The sequence below is a fragment of the Diplodia corticola genome, assembly GCF_001883845.1.
Source record: "Diplodia corticola strain CBS 112549 chromosome Unknown scaffold20, whole genome shotgun sequence".
In the NCBI taxonomy this organism is placed as follows: Eukaryota; Fungi; Ascomycota; class Dothideomycetes; order Botryosphaeriales; family Botryosphaeriaceae; genus Diplodia; species Diplodia corticola.
The window spans coordinates 226,370-239,912 of record NW_017971499.1 but is presented as its reverse complement, the minus strand read 5'-3'; the positions used below and the strand labels follow the sequence as shown (position 1 = coordinate 239,912).

General features: G+C 57.3%; 6 protein-coding genes across 6 annotated transcripts; 3 read left to right on the top strand and 3 right to left on the bottom strand.

The window, feature by feature from the left end:
* Positions 1–2,123: 2,123 nt before the first annotated feature.
* Positions 2,124–3,935, bottom strand: BKCO1_2000083 (mfs multidrug resistance transporter; the record flags this gene model as incomplete). Its single annotated transcript, XM_020272267.1, has 1 exon — positions 2,124–3,935. The coding sequence occupies one exon, from the start codon at positions 3,933–3,935 to the stop codon at positions 2,124–2,126; it is 1,812 nt and encodes a 603-aa protein (XP_020131193.1).
* Positions 3,936–4,846: 911 nt separating this feature from the next.
* On the top strand, positions 4,847–5,863 carry BKCO1_2000082 (thiol methyltransferase; the record flags this gene model as incomplete). The annotated part of the gene is made up of 2 exons (XM_020272266.1): positions 4,847–5,428; positions 5,501–5,863. 2 exons carry the CDS (start codon positions 4,847–4,849, stop codon positions 5,861–5,863), a joined length of 945 nt encoding a protein of 314 aa, XP_020131194.1.
* Positions 5,864–5,974: 111 nt separating this feature from the next.
* Positions 5,975–6,961, bottom strand: BKCO1_2000081 (otu domain-containing protein 6b; the record flags this gene model as incomplete). The annotated part of the gene is made up of 1 exon (XM_020272265.1): positions 5,975–6,961. One exon carries the CDS (start codon positions 6,959–6,961, stop codon positions 5,975–5,977), a length of 987 nt encoding a protein of 328 aa, XP_020131191.1.
* A 357-nt stretch (positions 6,962–7,318) lies between these two features.
* On the top strand, positions 7,319–8,283 carry BKCO1_2000080 (short chain dehydrogenase reductase family; the record flags this gene model as incomplete). Its single annotated transcript, XM_020272264.1, has 3 exons — positions 7,319–7,348; positions 7,423–7,988; positions 8,064–8,283. 3 exons carry the CDS (start codon positions 7,319–7,321, stop codon positions 8,281–8,283), a joined length of 816 nt encoding a protein of 271 aa, XP_020131192.1.
* A 228-nt stretch (positions 8,284–8,511) lies between these two features.
* BKCO1_2000079 (dna-binding wrky domain-containing protein) lies at positions 8,512–10,678 on the bottom strand (the record flags this gene model as incomplete). Its single annotated transcript, XM_020272262.1, has 3 exons — positions 8,512–9,268; positions 9,322–9,950; positions 9,998–10,678. The coding sequence occupies 3 exons, from the start codon at positions 10,676–10,678 to the stop codon at positions 8,512–8,514; spliced, it is 2,067 nt and encodes a 688-aa protein (XP_020131063.1).
* A 248-nt stretch (positions 10,679–10,926) lies between these two features.
* On the top strand, positions 10,927–13,100 carry BKCO1_2000078 (atp-dependent rna helicase has1; the record flags this gene model as incomplete). The annotated part of the gene is made up of 7 exons (XM_020272261.1): positions 10,927–11,439; positions 11,491–11,511; positions 11,566–11,731; positions 11,785–11,850; positions 11,957–12,124; positions 12,174–12,404; positions 12,457–13,100. The coding sequence occupies 7 exons, from the start codon at positions 10,927–10,929 to the stop codon at positions 13,098–13,100; spliced, it is 1,809 nt and encodes a 602-aa protein (XP_020131062.1).
* Positions 13,101–13,543: the final 443 nt, after the last annotated feature.

Here is a 13,543-nt window from a genome sequence, read left to right as displayed (position 1 = left end):
TTGGGATGTCACGTCGTGCGATCATAGGCCGATGACTACTGCAGGTAATCACTCCTAGTGAGCTCTATTCGTGGTTCTTGTTCACCCATTCGATCCGTTGCGACATCAAACTGGGGGGTCATTGGCAATTCCCCCACTGTTCTTATCGAAATGCAAATGCGCAGTTGCCGTTTCTAAAGCTGGAGTTCCCTGCGCACAATGATTACTTCGCTGATGCTATAGATGCAGAATTTCGATCATGTTGGATGCACTGAATGAGTGGCATGAGGGGCGAGGAGGTAGCGATCTGGTGGGTGCTTTCATACCCTAATCAGATGACTGAGCTATCTACCGGCCTACATTCGCATTACGTGCAACATTAGCTCTCGATCTTTCTCTCGTTGGTTGAAGTGACGTATATGAAGCCTATTTCTGACACTGATGCTTTTCCCTCTCCGCAAGACAGTGCAGTGACCATGCGTCTCCGCAGCGGCAGTTGGGTTGACAACCGGGATCAGCTACCAGGATCTTAGTGGCAGTTTTTCTCACGTAGTACACCACGGTCAAGTCCTCAGCCTTCCGGCTGCCTTCCCCTCAGCCTTACTCTTCACGGATGCGCAAATGACGCAGTTTCGCCTTTACTACTCTCACACTACACACCATACACACCACATGAACACCACCCACCGTTTCTGGGGGCCTGAAATCCCTGAGCACGGTTTCGAAACGCATCTTCCTCCTATACCTGATGGAATTTGCACCCTTTACTGCCACCCAGTTGTGGGCGATAACTTCTGTTGGCCTTGTCGCGTTTTGAAATTCAAAAATAATAACAATGCAGTCCCAGCGTCGCTGCTTCTTCCAAAACTTATGTCAATCTTACCCGGTATCCTTTACACTCCAGAACCGCGGCCCCATTTACGAGTCCTGTGGCTGTAATCTCATTTATGTCCGGCCTGTCTGCCACTCAATCACCTGCCATGGACTCGACGATACCTCTACCGTTCAGGAGTATCGGACTCGACCGTCCAATCACTACGCATGTACGCCTACGCTCCAATCCAGCAGGACAGAGAAATTCATCTGGCGGTTTTATACCCAGACACTATAGCGGATAGCCGAACCGGGTCCATTGCACACTTGTCCGCAATGATCTCGAGGAAGTACCCCCCTCCGAAGCTGTCTCATACACATGGGCGGACCGAAGTGGTGATTCGTCGTTGCACAGAAACATGCGTTGCGAGCCGGGCCGTAGACGTCTTGTTACGGTCACATCAAATTGCGAGAACGTCCTTCGACGTCTTCGCCTCACCAATCTGAAGTGTCTTATATGGATTGATTCTGTTTGTGTTGACCAATCGAACGTGGGGAGGCGTACCCACCAGGACCGCTGGATGTCTCGCGTCTACTCCAGAGGATTCCGAGTCTTGGTTCATCTGGGAGAGGCAAGTGACCTCTGACGGGACATTGTTCGCTTTCCTCAATGGCACCGCTCGAATGGAGGAGGCCAGCATGCGCAGCTCACATATCAATCGCCCCTATGTGATACTATAGCATTGAAACGCATTCGTGTCACCGAGGGCGTTAAAGAGCTCTTCATGTGCGATTCCGCCGTCGGCTCGGAGAGCGGAAGCGCACGACCGTCTGTTAGGCACCCGCGCGTGGTCGCTTGCGGAGCGGGGGCGAGGCTGGGCGAGGTCGGTCCAAGAAGCCTTGCACCGATCGAACCCATATATCGGTTGGACGGTTCCGTCCTTTGTCACCGGGAGCTGATGAGACAGAAGAGCACAGCCGTCTACATGGTGTCCGTCACACCATCTCATTTGCGCCCCCTCTCAAACCTATCACGAACCTTGGGCGTATAGCATTAATTCGTCGCACAATTTTCCATTTGTTGCTGCTCATTATGTCCGCCTGTAGTGTCGTCTCGTATCCTTTCCGTAACATCCCATCAGACAGCGGAGCGGTCGGTCATGATGATCTATCGTTTCGATTTTTCCCAACCGTTTCCTATCCTTCCCAAAATCCCATCATCATCTTGTCACATGCCGCTTCATTTAACCCCCCAAACTAAAAAAAAAATTAATACCGAATCCTCCTCTCTCTCTCTCTCTCTCTCTCTCTCTCTTTCCATCTCTCCCCTCTCACGCAAACGCCTTATGCCCATCCATCCCCTTCCTCATCCTCTCACCAAACCGCTTCATCGCCCAAATACACGCGCAGCCCCACACAAACGAAATAACCGCCAAGCCAGTAAACAGCCACCCATTCCCAATCGCCGCGATGAGCGGCTGCGCGACGACGCTGCCGACGCAGCTGAAGATGTTGCGGACAAAGTTGTTCAGCGCGATGCCGTTGCTCGCCTTCTTGGGCATAAACTCCGTCAGCATGGTCGTCGCCATGGCGAAGATGAGCATGCTGCCGACGCCGAAGAAGAAATTCGCCACCATGGGGCACAGCCAAAAGACGCCTTCCTCGGCCGTCCAGCCGTACCACACGAGCGCGGCGGGGAACAGCGCGGCGCCGAGCCAGGCGTTCTCGCGCATGCGGTCCTCGGGGCGGAACTGCAGGCGGCCGGTGGCGGGGTCGACGCGGTTGGCGCGGGCGGCCTCGCGGCGCATGATGCTGTCGAGCCAGCGGCCGCCGAAGAGGGAGGTGAACATGTAGCCGAGCGAGTTGGGGATGTAGAGGAGGCCGACGATGATGGTGGAGAAGGCGTAGGGGCGGTGCGAGAAGGTGGTTTCGATGCTGATGTTGAGGACGTACAGGCAGGCGAAGGCGATGGTGGCGTACGAGACGACGAGGAAGATGGCGGGGAAGCGGAGGTAGAGGATGATGCGGAGCGGGTCGAGGAAGCAGCGGCGGAGGACGAGCAGCCATTTGGTCGTCGTGCGCTGCACGCTCTGCCGTGTCGAGACGCGCTGCAGTGGCGGCGACGGCTGCTGGGCGGTGTTGGCGGCGGGCTTCTCCAGGCCGGCGGCGGCGGCTTCGACCTCCTCGGTCGTGTTGCTTCCCGCGAGAGGGTCGTCGTTGGTGCGTGTTGCTGCGGTCGCCTTCGCTGCTTCCTTCTCGGCTTCGGCCACCACGTTCTTCGTGCGGCGCAGCGTCTCCGGGAGGAAAAAGCATATGCAGAGCCAGACGACGGCGCCGTAGATGACGAGGAACCACTGAGTGCTCCTCCAACCAAGCCCCTCTGCAAGGGCACCGCCGACGATGGGAGCAATCAGGGGGCCGCAGAGGGGGCCCAGGTAGAAGATGCCCATGGCACGGCCGCGCTCCTTCACTTCCCAGATGTCGGCGATGGTGCCGCCGCCGACGGCCTGCACGCTGGCCGAGGCGCCGCCACTCAGCACACGCATGACAATCAGCATGGAGATGTTGCTGGCGACGGCGGAGAGGATGCCCCAGAGGATGAAGAGGACGAAGGAACTGAGGTAGATGGTGCGGCGGCCCAGCGTCTCGGAGAAGGAGCTCCACCACAGCGGGAAGATGGCCATGGCCAGCATGTAGAAGGCAACGCTCATGTTGGCGATGGTGGCGGTGGTGCCGAGATCGGAGGCAATGTCGTTGAGGGCGGGCAGGATGATGGCCGAACCCGTGGGCGCGGCCATGGCGGCCAGGGCGACGAAGAAGGTGAGGGTCCATTTGATCTTGCGGCTGTATTCGTAGGGATTCGACACCTCTGGAATCAGGCACAGGTGTGCGAGCAGCCCGCGCCGCTCGCGCCGGGGGATGACGGTAGGCATTCGGGAGAGCGGCGCCGACGCGCGAGATGATATCGGGTGGAGTTGAGGACCATTGTCACTGTTCGGCGCATCTTGGTGGTGGTGTATCTCGTCGTCATCGGATGACACACTGCTGGTGCCGGTCTTGGGCCGGTCTTCTGCTGGTTCCTGGGCATGGCTTGCTGACGAGGGCTTGACCTCGAAGCCAACATCCTTCTCTTCGTCCGACATTGTTAACTAGCCAAGCTGCGACTCAGTCTGTTGGGCGTGGCTGCTTGGTGAAGAAGTTGCCTCGGCTCCTTCCTAATGGGGTTGAGGAGTAGCCGGGGCTGCGAGACGAGTGGGTCGGCAAGGAGCAGGCGCTGCCGAGGGTCAACTGAAGGCAGAGTTCGAGGAAGCAGCGTGCTGCCGCGCCACTTGAGAAAATTGAGAAAATAGAAAAAACAGCGGTGGCAAGGCTTCCCCTGCGGCTCACGATTTTTTGTAGCTGTCGGCCGCACGGGGCCGAGTTGCGGGACGGGAATGTACCGAGCAGCTCTACCTAGAATGCTTCTGCTCCACCGCGATTACCACCTTCCGACGCGCACGAACACGGGTCGGATAAGGACGACCGGGAGGGAAGGGGCGCGACTCCAGCCCTGCGAGCGGCCGGGCGGGCGCTGGGTTTATCGGGCGGCGCGCCATGACGATAAAGCCCATCCTCCCCCGCCTGGCGCAGATGCTGGGGCGCGGAAAGAGGCAGGCGATGCCGGTTATCCGCCCCGAAAAGCGCGAAGACCGAGCCCAGCAGACGGGTCACTTGATTGCGCCGCCGCGGTCAAGCATGGCCAAGCACTCGCTTAGCTCCGGCCGTGCCAGCGGGTACCTTGTGGACCGCCTTCGTCATTGGCGTCATGCTCCAGATCCTAGAGTCAATCTGGCAGCCAGCAACCTTGTGAACCGCTGCTGTGTTTCGCCGCACTCAACAAGCAAGCCAGCCTCCTCCAGACCTCAAATAACCCGCACGCCCACCGCACCCGACCTGCAACACTCCACGTCAACTAGTACCCAGTCTACCGCACTGCAAACAAGCCGCCCGGAAACTTACCGCCCACCAACCAACCCCACACCGCCGCCCAACAGCTAGTCCGTCCTCTAAAGCAATGCACTCCGAACCCTCCGGCCGCGCCAGCCCTCCGCCCGGCCAATTCAACAAGCACCCCAAGCATCCCACCGAGGCCCGCGAGCGCCTGCGCACCCACTTCGGCAGCACCGAGCCCAAGGACCAGGGCCCGCGCTGGGACGACCTGTGGAAGGAAGGCGACTTTCTGCCGTGGGACAAGGGCTTCCCCAACCCGGCCCTGCACGAGCTGCTGACGACGCACGTCTTCTCCAACCGCTCCAAGGACGTCAAGCAGGACGAGCGCCCGCTGGTGCCCGCGCCCGTCGACGACCGGACCAAGCGACGGAAGCGGGCGCTGGTGCCCGGCTGCGGCAAGGGCTATGACGTCGTGCTGCTGGCCTCGTACGGCTACGACGCGTGGGGGCTGGAGGTGAGCTCCCATGCCATCGAGCAGGCCAAGAAGTGGGCGCGGGACGTCGAGGACAAGGACTTCCACAAGTACGAGACGATTGACAATGAGATCGGACGCGGCTCTGTCAACTTTGTGCTCGGCGACTTCTTCAAAGACGATTGGATCAGGGAGACTGGCGGCGCCGAGTTCGACTTGATTTATGATTATACGGTATGCCCCGCATTCGTCGGCCCTGTTTCTGTCCCGCTTCTTTGGCGTGGTATGTCTAACACTGAACTATAGTTCCTCTCTGCTCTTCCGCCTCAGCTTCGTCCAGCGTGGTCGCTGCGCATGTCGCAACTTCTCTCCCACGATCCACACGCCGGGCTCGTCTGTATCGAGTTTCCGACGTACAAGGAGCCATCCACAGGAGGCCCACCGTTTGGCTGCCAGCCGAGAGTGTACGAGCAGCACCTCAGTCGTCCCGGGGAAGAGTTGGAGTACGGTGACGACGGCCACGTTATCGAGGAGCGAGGCGAGGATGGCGTGATTCCGAGGAACAAGAATGGGCTGGTTCGCCTCGTGCATTTCCATCCCGAGCAGAGCCATGAAATCGGAAAGGGCACCGATTTCGTGAGCATCTGGCGACACCAAGCTGCTGCATAAGCGTTGCTCCCTACCAACGCGCCCCATGTCTCAGAACGGGCTCCTCCGGTCAACCTTTATTCCCCTCGCGGAGGAGATGCCGTTCTGTAGAGTGCTGTAGATTTAGAAAAATCAAGTTCCTTTCCTCAAGGAGTTGTAGTGCTCTCCCAATCCGAAGCCGTGCTTGTAGTACGCCAGCCATAGTTCCTTCTCTTCTCCATTTGCCGGAGCCTGGCCCTCGGCACCAGGCTCAATGGTGTCAACCCTACCATCCGAGTGAAGCACCTTGATGTTAACGCCGTACGTTCTTGCCAGCGCCAACAGCTCCATGTGCCCACCCCACTCCCCAGAATCTCGGACCTTGACTACGTAGGAATCCAGTGGCTCTTCCATGAAAGGCACGAAGTCGTCCGGATGCGACGCGATCCAATCTGCCGCCGCCTTTCGCACTGTTCTGTAGCTTTCCTTCTTGCCGTCTGTCTCTCCGTTTTCTTGTCCAATTATGGTCGGTGCTACCCGCGGCTTCAAATCGAGGTCCTGGGCAGTCATCCCGTCGGCAATGGCGCTATACAGACAGTGCCCATCGGCGCGAATGACTTGTTCTTTCAGCCCGAGCTTTTCAAACTGCTCGACCAAAGCAGTGCGCTCGGCCTTGCGCAGGTCCGGCATGGATTGCGCCTCCGCAGCGGCCTCGGCGACCAGGGCGTCCTGCTCTGCCGCACGACGGGCCAGCCGAGCCTTTTGGCGATTGCCCTTGCGCTTCGGCCCCTGCGTTTGTTCGACACCATTCGAGGTGGCGGGCTGCTGTTGGCTCGACGATATCGAAAGCTTTTCGGCGGCGCCTGCGAGGTCGTCGTCGTCGTCGCCGTCGTCGTTGTGGCCTCCGTCTTCGATCAGGTTCGACTCAGCAGCTTCGGGGTCGGCATCGCCGCCGTCGCCTGCATTGCCGGCGAGCTCCGCCAGCTCGCGCGCCTGCCGCTCCTTCAGTTCCTGCTCGAGCCTCGCGCATTCGTCGTTGACGCCTTTGCGGGTCTTTTTGGTGGCGGCCTTTTTCTTCTGGGTGATGCGGGCCTGCAGATCGCGCTGCTCCTTGCGGTGTCTGGCCTGCAATTCGTCCATGGTCGGCGGCGTTGCGGGAGCGGGCGGATGGCGTTGCAGAGGGTGGGATTATTGGGCGAGGGAAAGTTTGCAGAGCTTCTCTTCTTGAAAGCTTGGGGAAGGCCAAAAGAGAGGCCGAGACGTCGGCGCCCGCCCCGCGGCAAAGCCGCCCGTGGCACAGCTCGAGAGAGGGCGATCCCCCTCCGTATCGGTGCCGCCGACTGCCTCGGCATTGGCCTACTACGTACGTTTCCCCAGATTACCTACGGACGCGGGAAGCTCGCTGGGGAAAGCGTACTACTTGAACCAACGACCTGCCGCCATGCTCCAGTCTTGCCTTTCAACACCAGCGAGCTGAACCAATTACCTACCGCCGCAATGGACGTCAACAACCTCTTCAGCGTCAAGGTACGACGACAACTGCCGCACGCATCATTGCAAGCCCGCCCACGAGCGAGAGAGCTAACCCCAGCAACGCGCAGGGCAAAGTCGTCCTCGTCACCGGCGGCGCCAAAGGCATCGGGCGCATGATCTCCGAGGGCTTCGTCACCAACGGCGCCAAAGTCTACATCTCGTCGCGCGACGCGGCGGCGTGCGACGCGGCCGTCGCGGAGCTCAACCGGGCGGGCCAGGCCAGCGGCAGCGGCGGCAGCGCGCACGCCATCCCCGCCGACTTCTACAGCGAGGACGAGTGCCGGCGGCTGGCGGCCGAGCTGGCCCGCCGCGAGGACCGCCTGCACGTGCTGGTCAACAACTCGGGCTCCAACTGGGGCGCGCCCTACGCGGAGTACCCCGACTCCGCCTGGGTGCGCGTCCTCACCCTCAACCTGCACCGCGTCTTCACCATCACCCAGCTGGTGACGCCGCTGCTGGAGAAGGCCGCCCAGGGCGACGGCCCCGGCGCCGAGCCCGCCCGCATCATCAACATCGGCTCCGTCGACGGCCTGCGCGTGCCCGCCCTCGAGACGTTTGCTTATTCCAGCAGCAAGGCCGGCTTGCACCACCTGAGCCGCGTGCTGGCGAGCCATCTCGGCAAGAGGAATATCACGTAAGCTCCTTTTTTTTTTTTGTTTTTTCCTGCCCGTAGTGTACTGTGCGTGGGAGCTCACGGTGCGAGAGACAGTTCCAACACGCTTGCCTGTGGACCGTTCGAGTCGAAGATGATGGCGGCGACCCTGAAGCAGTACAAGGACGTGATCGAGTCGGGGATCCCACTGCACCGCATTGGCAGCCCCGAGGACGTTGCAGGCGCCTGCCTCTTCCTGTCCAGCAAGGCTGGCAGTTTTGTCAACGGGGCGACCATCGCTTTGGACGGCGGCAGCGTGATCAATGCGAAGCTTTGAGCCGCTCGTCGGCAGTGCGGTTTGTATCAAGGAGACAAGCTCAGCCGAACCGAAACGATTGAAGTCTGCCTTGCATATGGTATGTGGGTGGCCCAAGCACGTTTAATTGAAGCGGGCACGCACCGGGGCTACTATAGATCAAAGCCATCACCCGAAGTGACCGGTAGGGAAACGATAGTCTAATTAAGGCGTTCTATCAATAATCTAGAAAGTTCCAAGGCCACAATTTCAGATTGCTTCTTTGATCAGGCTCCAAGCGTGAACGGTGTTGAGTCCGAGAATCTTTGGCACCGCCGATCCTGCATCCTCCGCGCCACGTGCCTGCAGATCACTTGATACTACACTGAGAACGCCCACGATTAGGCAGACCCTGACAATGAGGTCGAGCAAGTCGACCATCTCGGTAAACCCCAGCCCGAACCTCTGCGCCAGGAAGAGCTTGAGTAGACAGCGCTTATACAGCCAGGCATCGTGGCAGTTCCGCATGACGTATTCATCGCACGTTGCAAACCCTTTCGGCCTGATGTCTTCGCGGACGAAAGCCGGATCAGAACCTTGTACGGAGGCTGGATAGCTTGGTGCTGCTGGCGGACAGCGCAGTCTGCGGAGAAGGTGCCAACCAATAGCGCTCCTTGCTCGCGAGAATTTGAGCTGCGGTGGCTCGACGTATCTCGGACGGTTCAGGGGCAGTAGCTTTAGTGCCTGCGGGTTTGATATCCATGCAGTCTTGTTCTTCTCATCGGCAAAGAGAGATTCGCGGTCCAAAGCCTCGGATGTGTGATAGTAGTGCACAAACCGGCTATAGAAGGCCGGGCTGGTTACATTGATTTCCAAAGACTTGGAAGATTGATCTTCCTTTGCACTGGACGAGAAAAACTCGTGGGGCTCACCAAGCCCCGGCGCGGGTGTGTAGGAAACCCGAACAGATTGGTCTGTCCGGCTGACAAGGTAATCAAGGTACCGACGGAAGAAAGATTCTAGATGCCTAAAAAGACCGGGTTAATGAACAGCCTTCTAGAGACGATAGGATGGACCTACCTTTCGATGGTCGTGGAATCCCGGCCGATACTTGTAGGCACGACTTCCGGGCGAAAGAACACCTCAAGGCTTCGCCAAAAGTAAAGCTTGTACGCTTCCTTTACGATTCTTGGGAACGTGACCAGGCCCACCCACCACCAGTTGCCAATGAAGTACAACGCTTGCCGTATAGATAACCTGTTAGGGTCTTGTGGTGCACCGTCTGAGAATACCCGCGCTACAAGTTTTGGGTGCTGTTTGGATGATCGAAGAACAATGTTGTTGTCAATACGAGGGGAAACTCCTTGCACCGTATTGAACGGATCAACGGCAGTCAAGGAATAGGATCCCTTTCGAGAATTGAATGGAGACACGTGGAAGTCCTTGACCCAAGCGTCCGTGAACTTTGTAGCTTGTTTGGCGTGTCCAGTCGTGCCATTTTCGTCACACAAATCGCCAACATCATGACTCGAGCCTTTGAGGAGGTACATGCGCCTCTCACCAAAGGTGTTGTTTACTTCCAAAATCATCATGACGAGCTGATGACTCGCGGAGTAGATGTACCAGAAGGAAACAGGGTTGAAGGAATATCCAAGGAATTTTGCTGCCGTCACAAGGTAGGCATGATGCCATTCTCCGTCGGAGATTCCCTGTACCTGTTAGCTTGCGTCTGGTTGACGAAGATGTACGTGCATACCTGAGACTGTAAGTATTGCGTCAGCTTTGCTTTAAGGCTCACGTTCTCACCACCACGCTCGAGGTAGTCTGATCCCCGGATATGAAACCATCCTTTTGTTCTCGATGCACCAGATGAAGACTCGGCATCAACTGATATCATGGACGTGTTTAGGTGATCGTTTTCCTCTGGGCCAACCGGGACACCGACAAGAAGATACGAGTATGCGAAGGAATGCTTCTTGGGGAACATTCGAGTGTGTGTAGTACGGCATGGAAATAGAAGCGGTCTGTAACATTTTCCAGGAGCCTGGAATTCGGCTTGGATGCCGTGTTCGCTGTCGCTGCTCCTGAAAAGCAGTGCCGATCTCAAAACCGTGACAATCAAAAAAGCCGAGAATATGGCAGCGAGAGTGGTGATAACATATCCAGATGTGAGCTCAAAGACTTTCGTAATCAGAGACAAATCGCCGAATTCTGAGAGAACGACCAAGGTAAAGCTGTCGACGATTGCAGTTGCGTCGCGGGATACGAGTCTGAAGAGCCATAGCGTGGCGCAGATGGAGTAGCTGGCGGCAACGACTTTAGGTGTGATGTTTTGGAAGAGTGAAATGGCGCTTGCAACTGCCAGAACAACCACAAGCTGGGAAAACGGCACGCTTGAGCGAGCAGTGCCCGTGTCGCCAAAAACAGGTGAAGACATGCGGGGGATGGAGTGGTGACTTTGACATGAAGCCGGAGACGTTAGATCATCACTGCCGGAATGTACAGGGATCCCCCGTCTGCACTATGACATTTCCGGCCAAGCGCCTCAGCAAACGCCGACTTGCCGATGGATTTTCTACATGGCCGCAGAAAACTTACCTCCGCGTTCAAGCGCAACTGCACGCTGCGCCAGAAGACCGCCCACGCCTAGCACCGCTCCGAACGCCACAGGCTCGTACCGCAGACATGTCGCCCATAGACATTGCCGATTCCAAGAAGCGCAAGCGCAAGGGCAGCAAGAAGGCGCCCGAGGTTGAAGAGACCGAAACTACCGTGACCGAAGTCGCGCCCGCGCCCAAGAAGTCGTCGAAAAAATCCACCAAGAAGTCCGAGAAGGCGACGAAGAGGAAGGCTCCCGAAACCGATGAGGAGAGCGACGTCCCCGTCGAAGACGTTGCCGTCGAAGACGTTGCTCCCGAGGAGAGCGAGCCGGAGGATGGCAACGATGAGGACGACAAGTCTCCGGCAGACGATAGCGACAACGAGGGCGATGCAGAGCTGGACAATGCAGCTACCCAGGCTTTTGAATCCCAGCTATCGCTACCCGCTGTGGACGGAGCAGAGCCGAAGAAGTTTGCGGACCTGAATCTGTCGGAGAAGACCCAACAGGCTATTAAGGAAATGGGCTTTGACAACATGACCGAGATTCAGTCCAAGGGTATTCCACCTCTTCTGGCCGGCAAGGATCTCCTTGGTGCGGTAAGTAATCTCTGAATTGTGCTGCGCAGAGCTCTACTGACTTCGACACAGGCGAAAACTGGATCCGGCAAGGTATGCAAAATGCTGCAGAGCTTGACTAGTTCTCAGAAGCTCACTGTACTCTAGACTCTGGCCTTCCTCATTCCCGTCGTCGAGATGCTACACAGCCTCCGCTTCAAGCCCCGTAACGGCACTGGCGCAATTGTCATTAGCCCCACCAGAGAGCTGGCATTGCAAATATTCGGCGTCGCGCGCGAGCTCATGGAGCATCATACACAGACTTTTGGCATAGGTTTGTCTCTGTTGAGGGGGTGATTGAATAATGGTAACCTGACTTTCCAATAGTTATGGGCGGTGCCAACCGTAAGGCTGAGCAGTTCAAGCTCGAGAAGGGCGTAAACCTTCTTATTGGTAAGCTGGCCCTCTTCTATGTCTATTCTCAGACACGCGCGTTCACCTTGAGTTTCCATTCGTGTTTTCTCCAAGTGTTACGCTCGATTGACTGACTTTATTCCAGCCACCCCTGGTAGACTTCTCGACCACCTGCAAAATACCCCCGGTTTTGTGTTCAAGAACCTGCGTACACTTGTCCTGGATGAAGCCGATAGAATTTTGGAAACTGGATTTGAAGATGAAATGCGCCAGATAGCGAAGATCCTGGGTAACCCCCAAACGCGTCAAACCGGTAAGCCAAAAAGGTATTCCTGTTAGCTTGTAATGCTGACATTCTTTAGCGCTGTTCTCTGCAACCCAAACCACCAAGGTCGAGGACCTTGCCAGAATCTCGCTCAAGCCCGGCCCGCTCTTCATCTCAGTGGACCACTACAAGGAGCATGCTACCGCTGACGGCTTGGACTTGGGCTTCGTCGTGTGCGACTCGGACCTCCGGTTCAGATTGCTTTTCACGTTTTTGAAGAAGCACCAGAAGAAGAAGGTCATCGTTTTCACGAGCTCATGTGCATCTGGTAAGCCCTTCCGACTCCGCTCGTGATTCTTCGTTATGCTGATTGTCTACAGTCGAATACCTCACGAGTCTGCTCAACTACATTGACCTGCCTGTACTGGGTCTTTCGGGAAAGATGAAGCAGCAAAAACGCACGGCCACCTTCTTCGAGTTCGCCAACAGCCAAGCTGGCTGTCTGATCGCGACCGACGTGGCAGCTCGTGGCCTTGATATCCCTGCCGTGGACTGGGTCATCCAGCTGGACCCCCCTGATGATGCACGGAGCTTCATTCATCGCGCCGGACGTACGGCGAGAGCAGGCAAGAGCGGACGTTGTCTCCTGGTCCTGAACCCGTCGGAAGTGGGCTTCATCAAGGTGCTCCGGGAAGCGAGGGTTGAGCTCACCGAATTCGACTTCCCCGAGAAGAAGCTGCTCAACATCCAGAGCCAGCTCGAGAAGCTGATTTCCAGCAACTACTATCTCAACAAGTCTGCCAAGGAGGCGTTCCGATCGTACCTCAACGCCTATGCCAGTCACAGTCTGCGCAGCATCTACTCGGTGGAGAAGCTGGACCTGAAGAAGGTGGCACGCAGTTTCGGCTTCACTGCCCCTCCGCGGGTCGATATTCAGCTCGGCTCCAGCATGAGGGACAGGAAGCAGGAGGGCAGAAGAGGCTACGGTAGCCAGCCTCACCAAGCCAAGAGATTCAAGCACTGAGACGCGCGTTCTCCCCACCAATGTCATGTGGAAAGAGATGTTTTGCTTGAATCGACGGCACGGGAAAAAAGGGAGTAAGGAGTTCGGGTATGCAGACGTCTCTTCGTCCTTTAATGAGAGCCAGATGCTCTGGCGGATGCCGGCGGCCTGGCGTTAGCGATAGAAAATGCAGTAAGCCATTGAATAATGTCGGGAACACGAGTGCGCCTTGTGCCTTCACGGCGTCGTTTGCGAGGCGGCTTGAAAATTCTGCCTGGCCGCGTATGTCGATTCTGTAAATGCTTCTGGAAGCCGACGCCCGGGCCAGCGGTTCAAATGTCAATGATGGTGGCTCAGCCGTCGCATTCTTTATGAGCCAATCTCGTGCGGGAGGCTGAGCCCGCGCTGACGAGCCCCCTTCAACGGATTCTGAATATTGTTCCCTCTAGCATACGGGCCTAGCG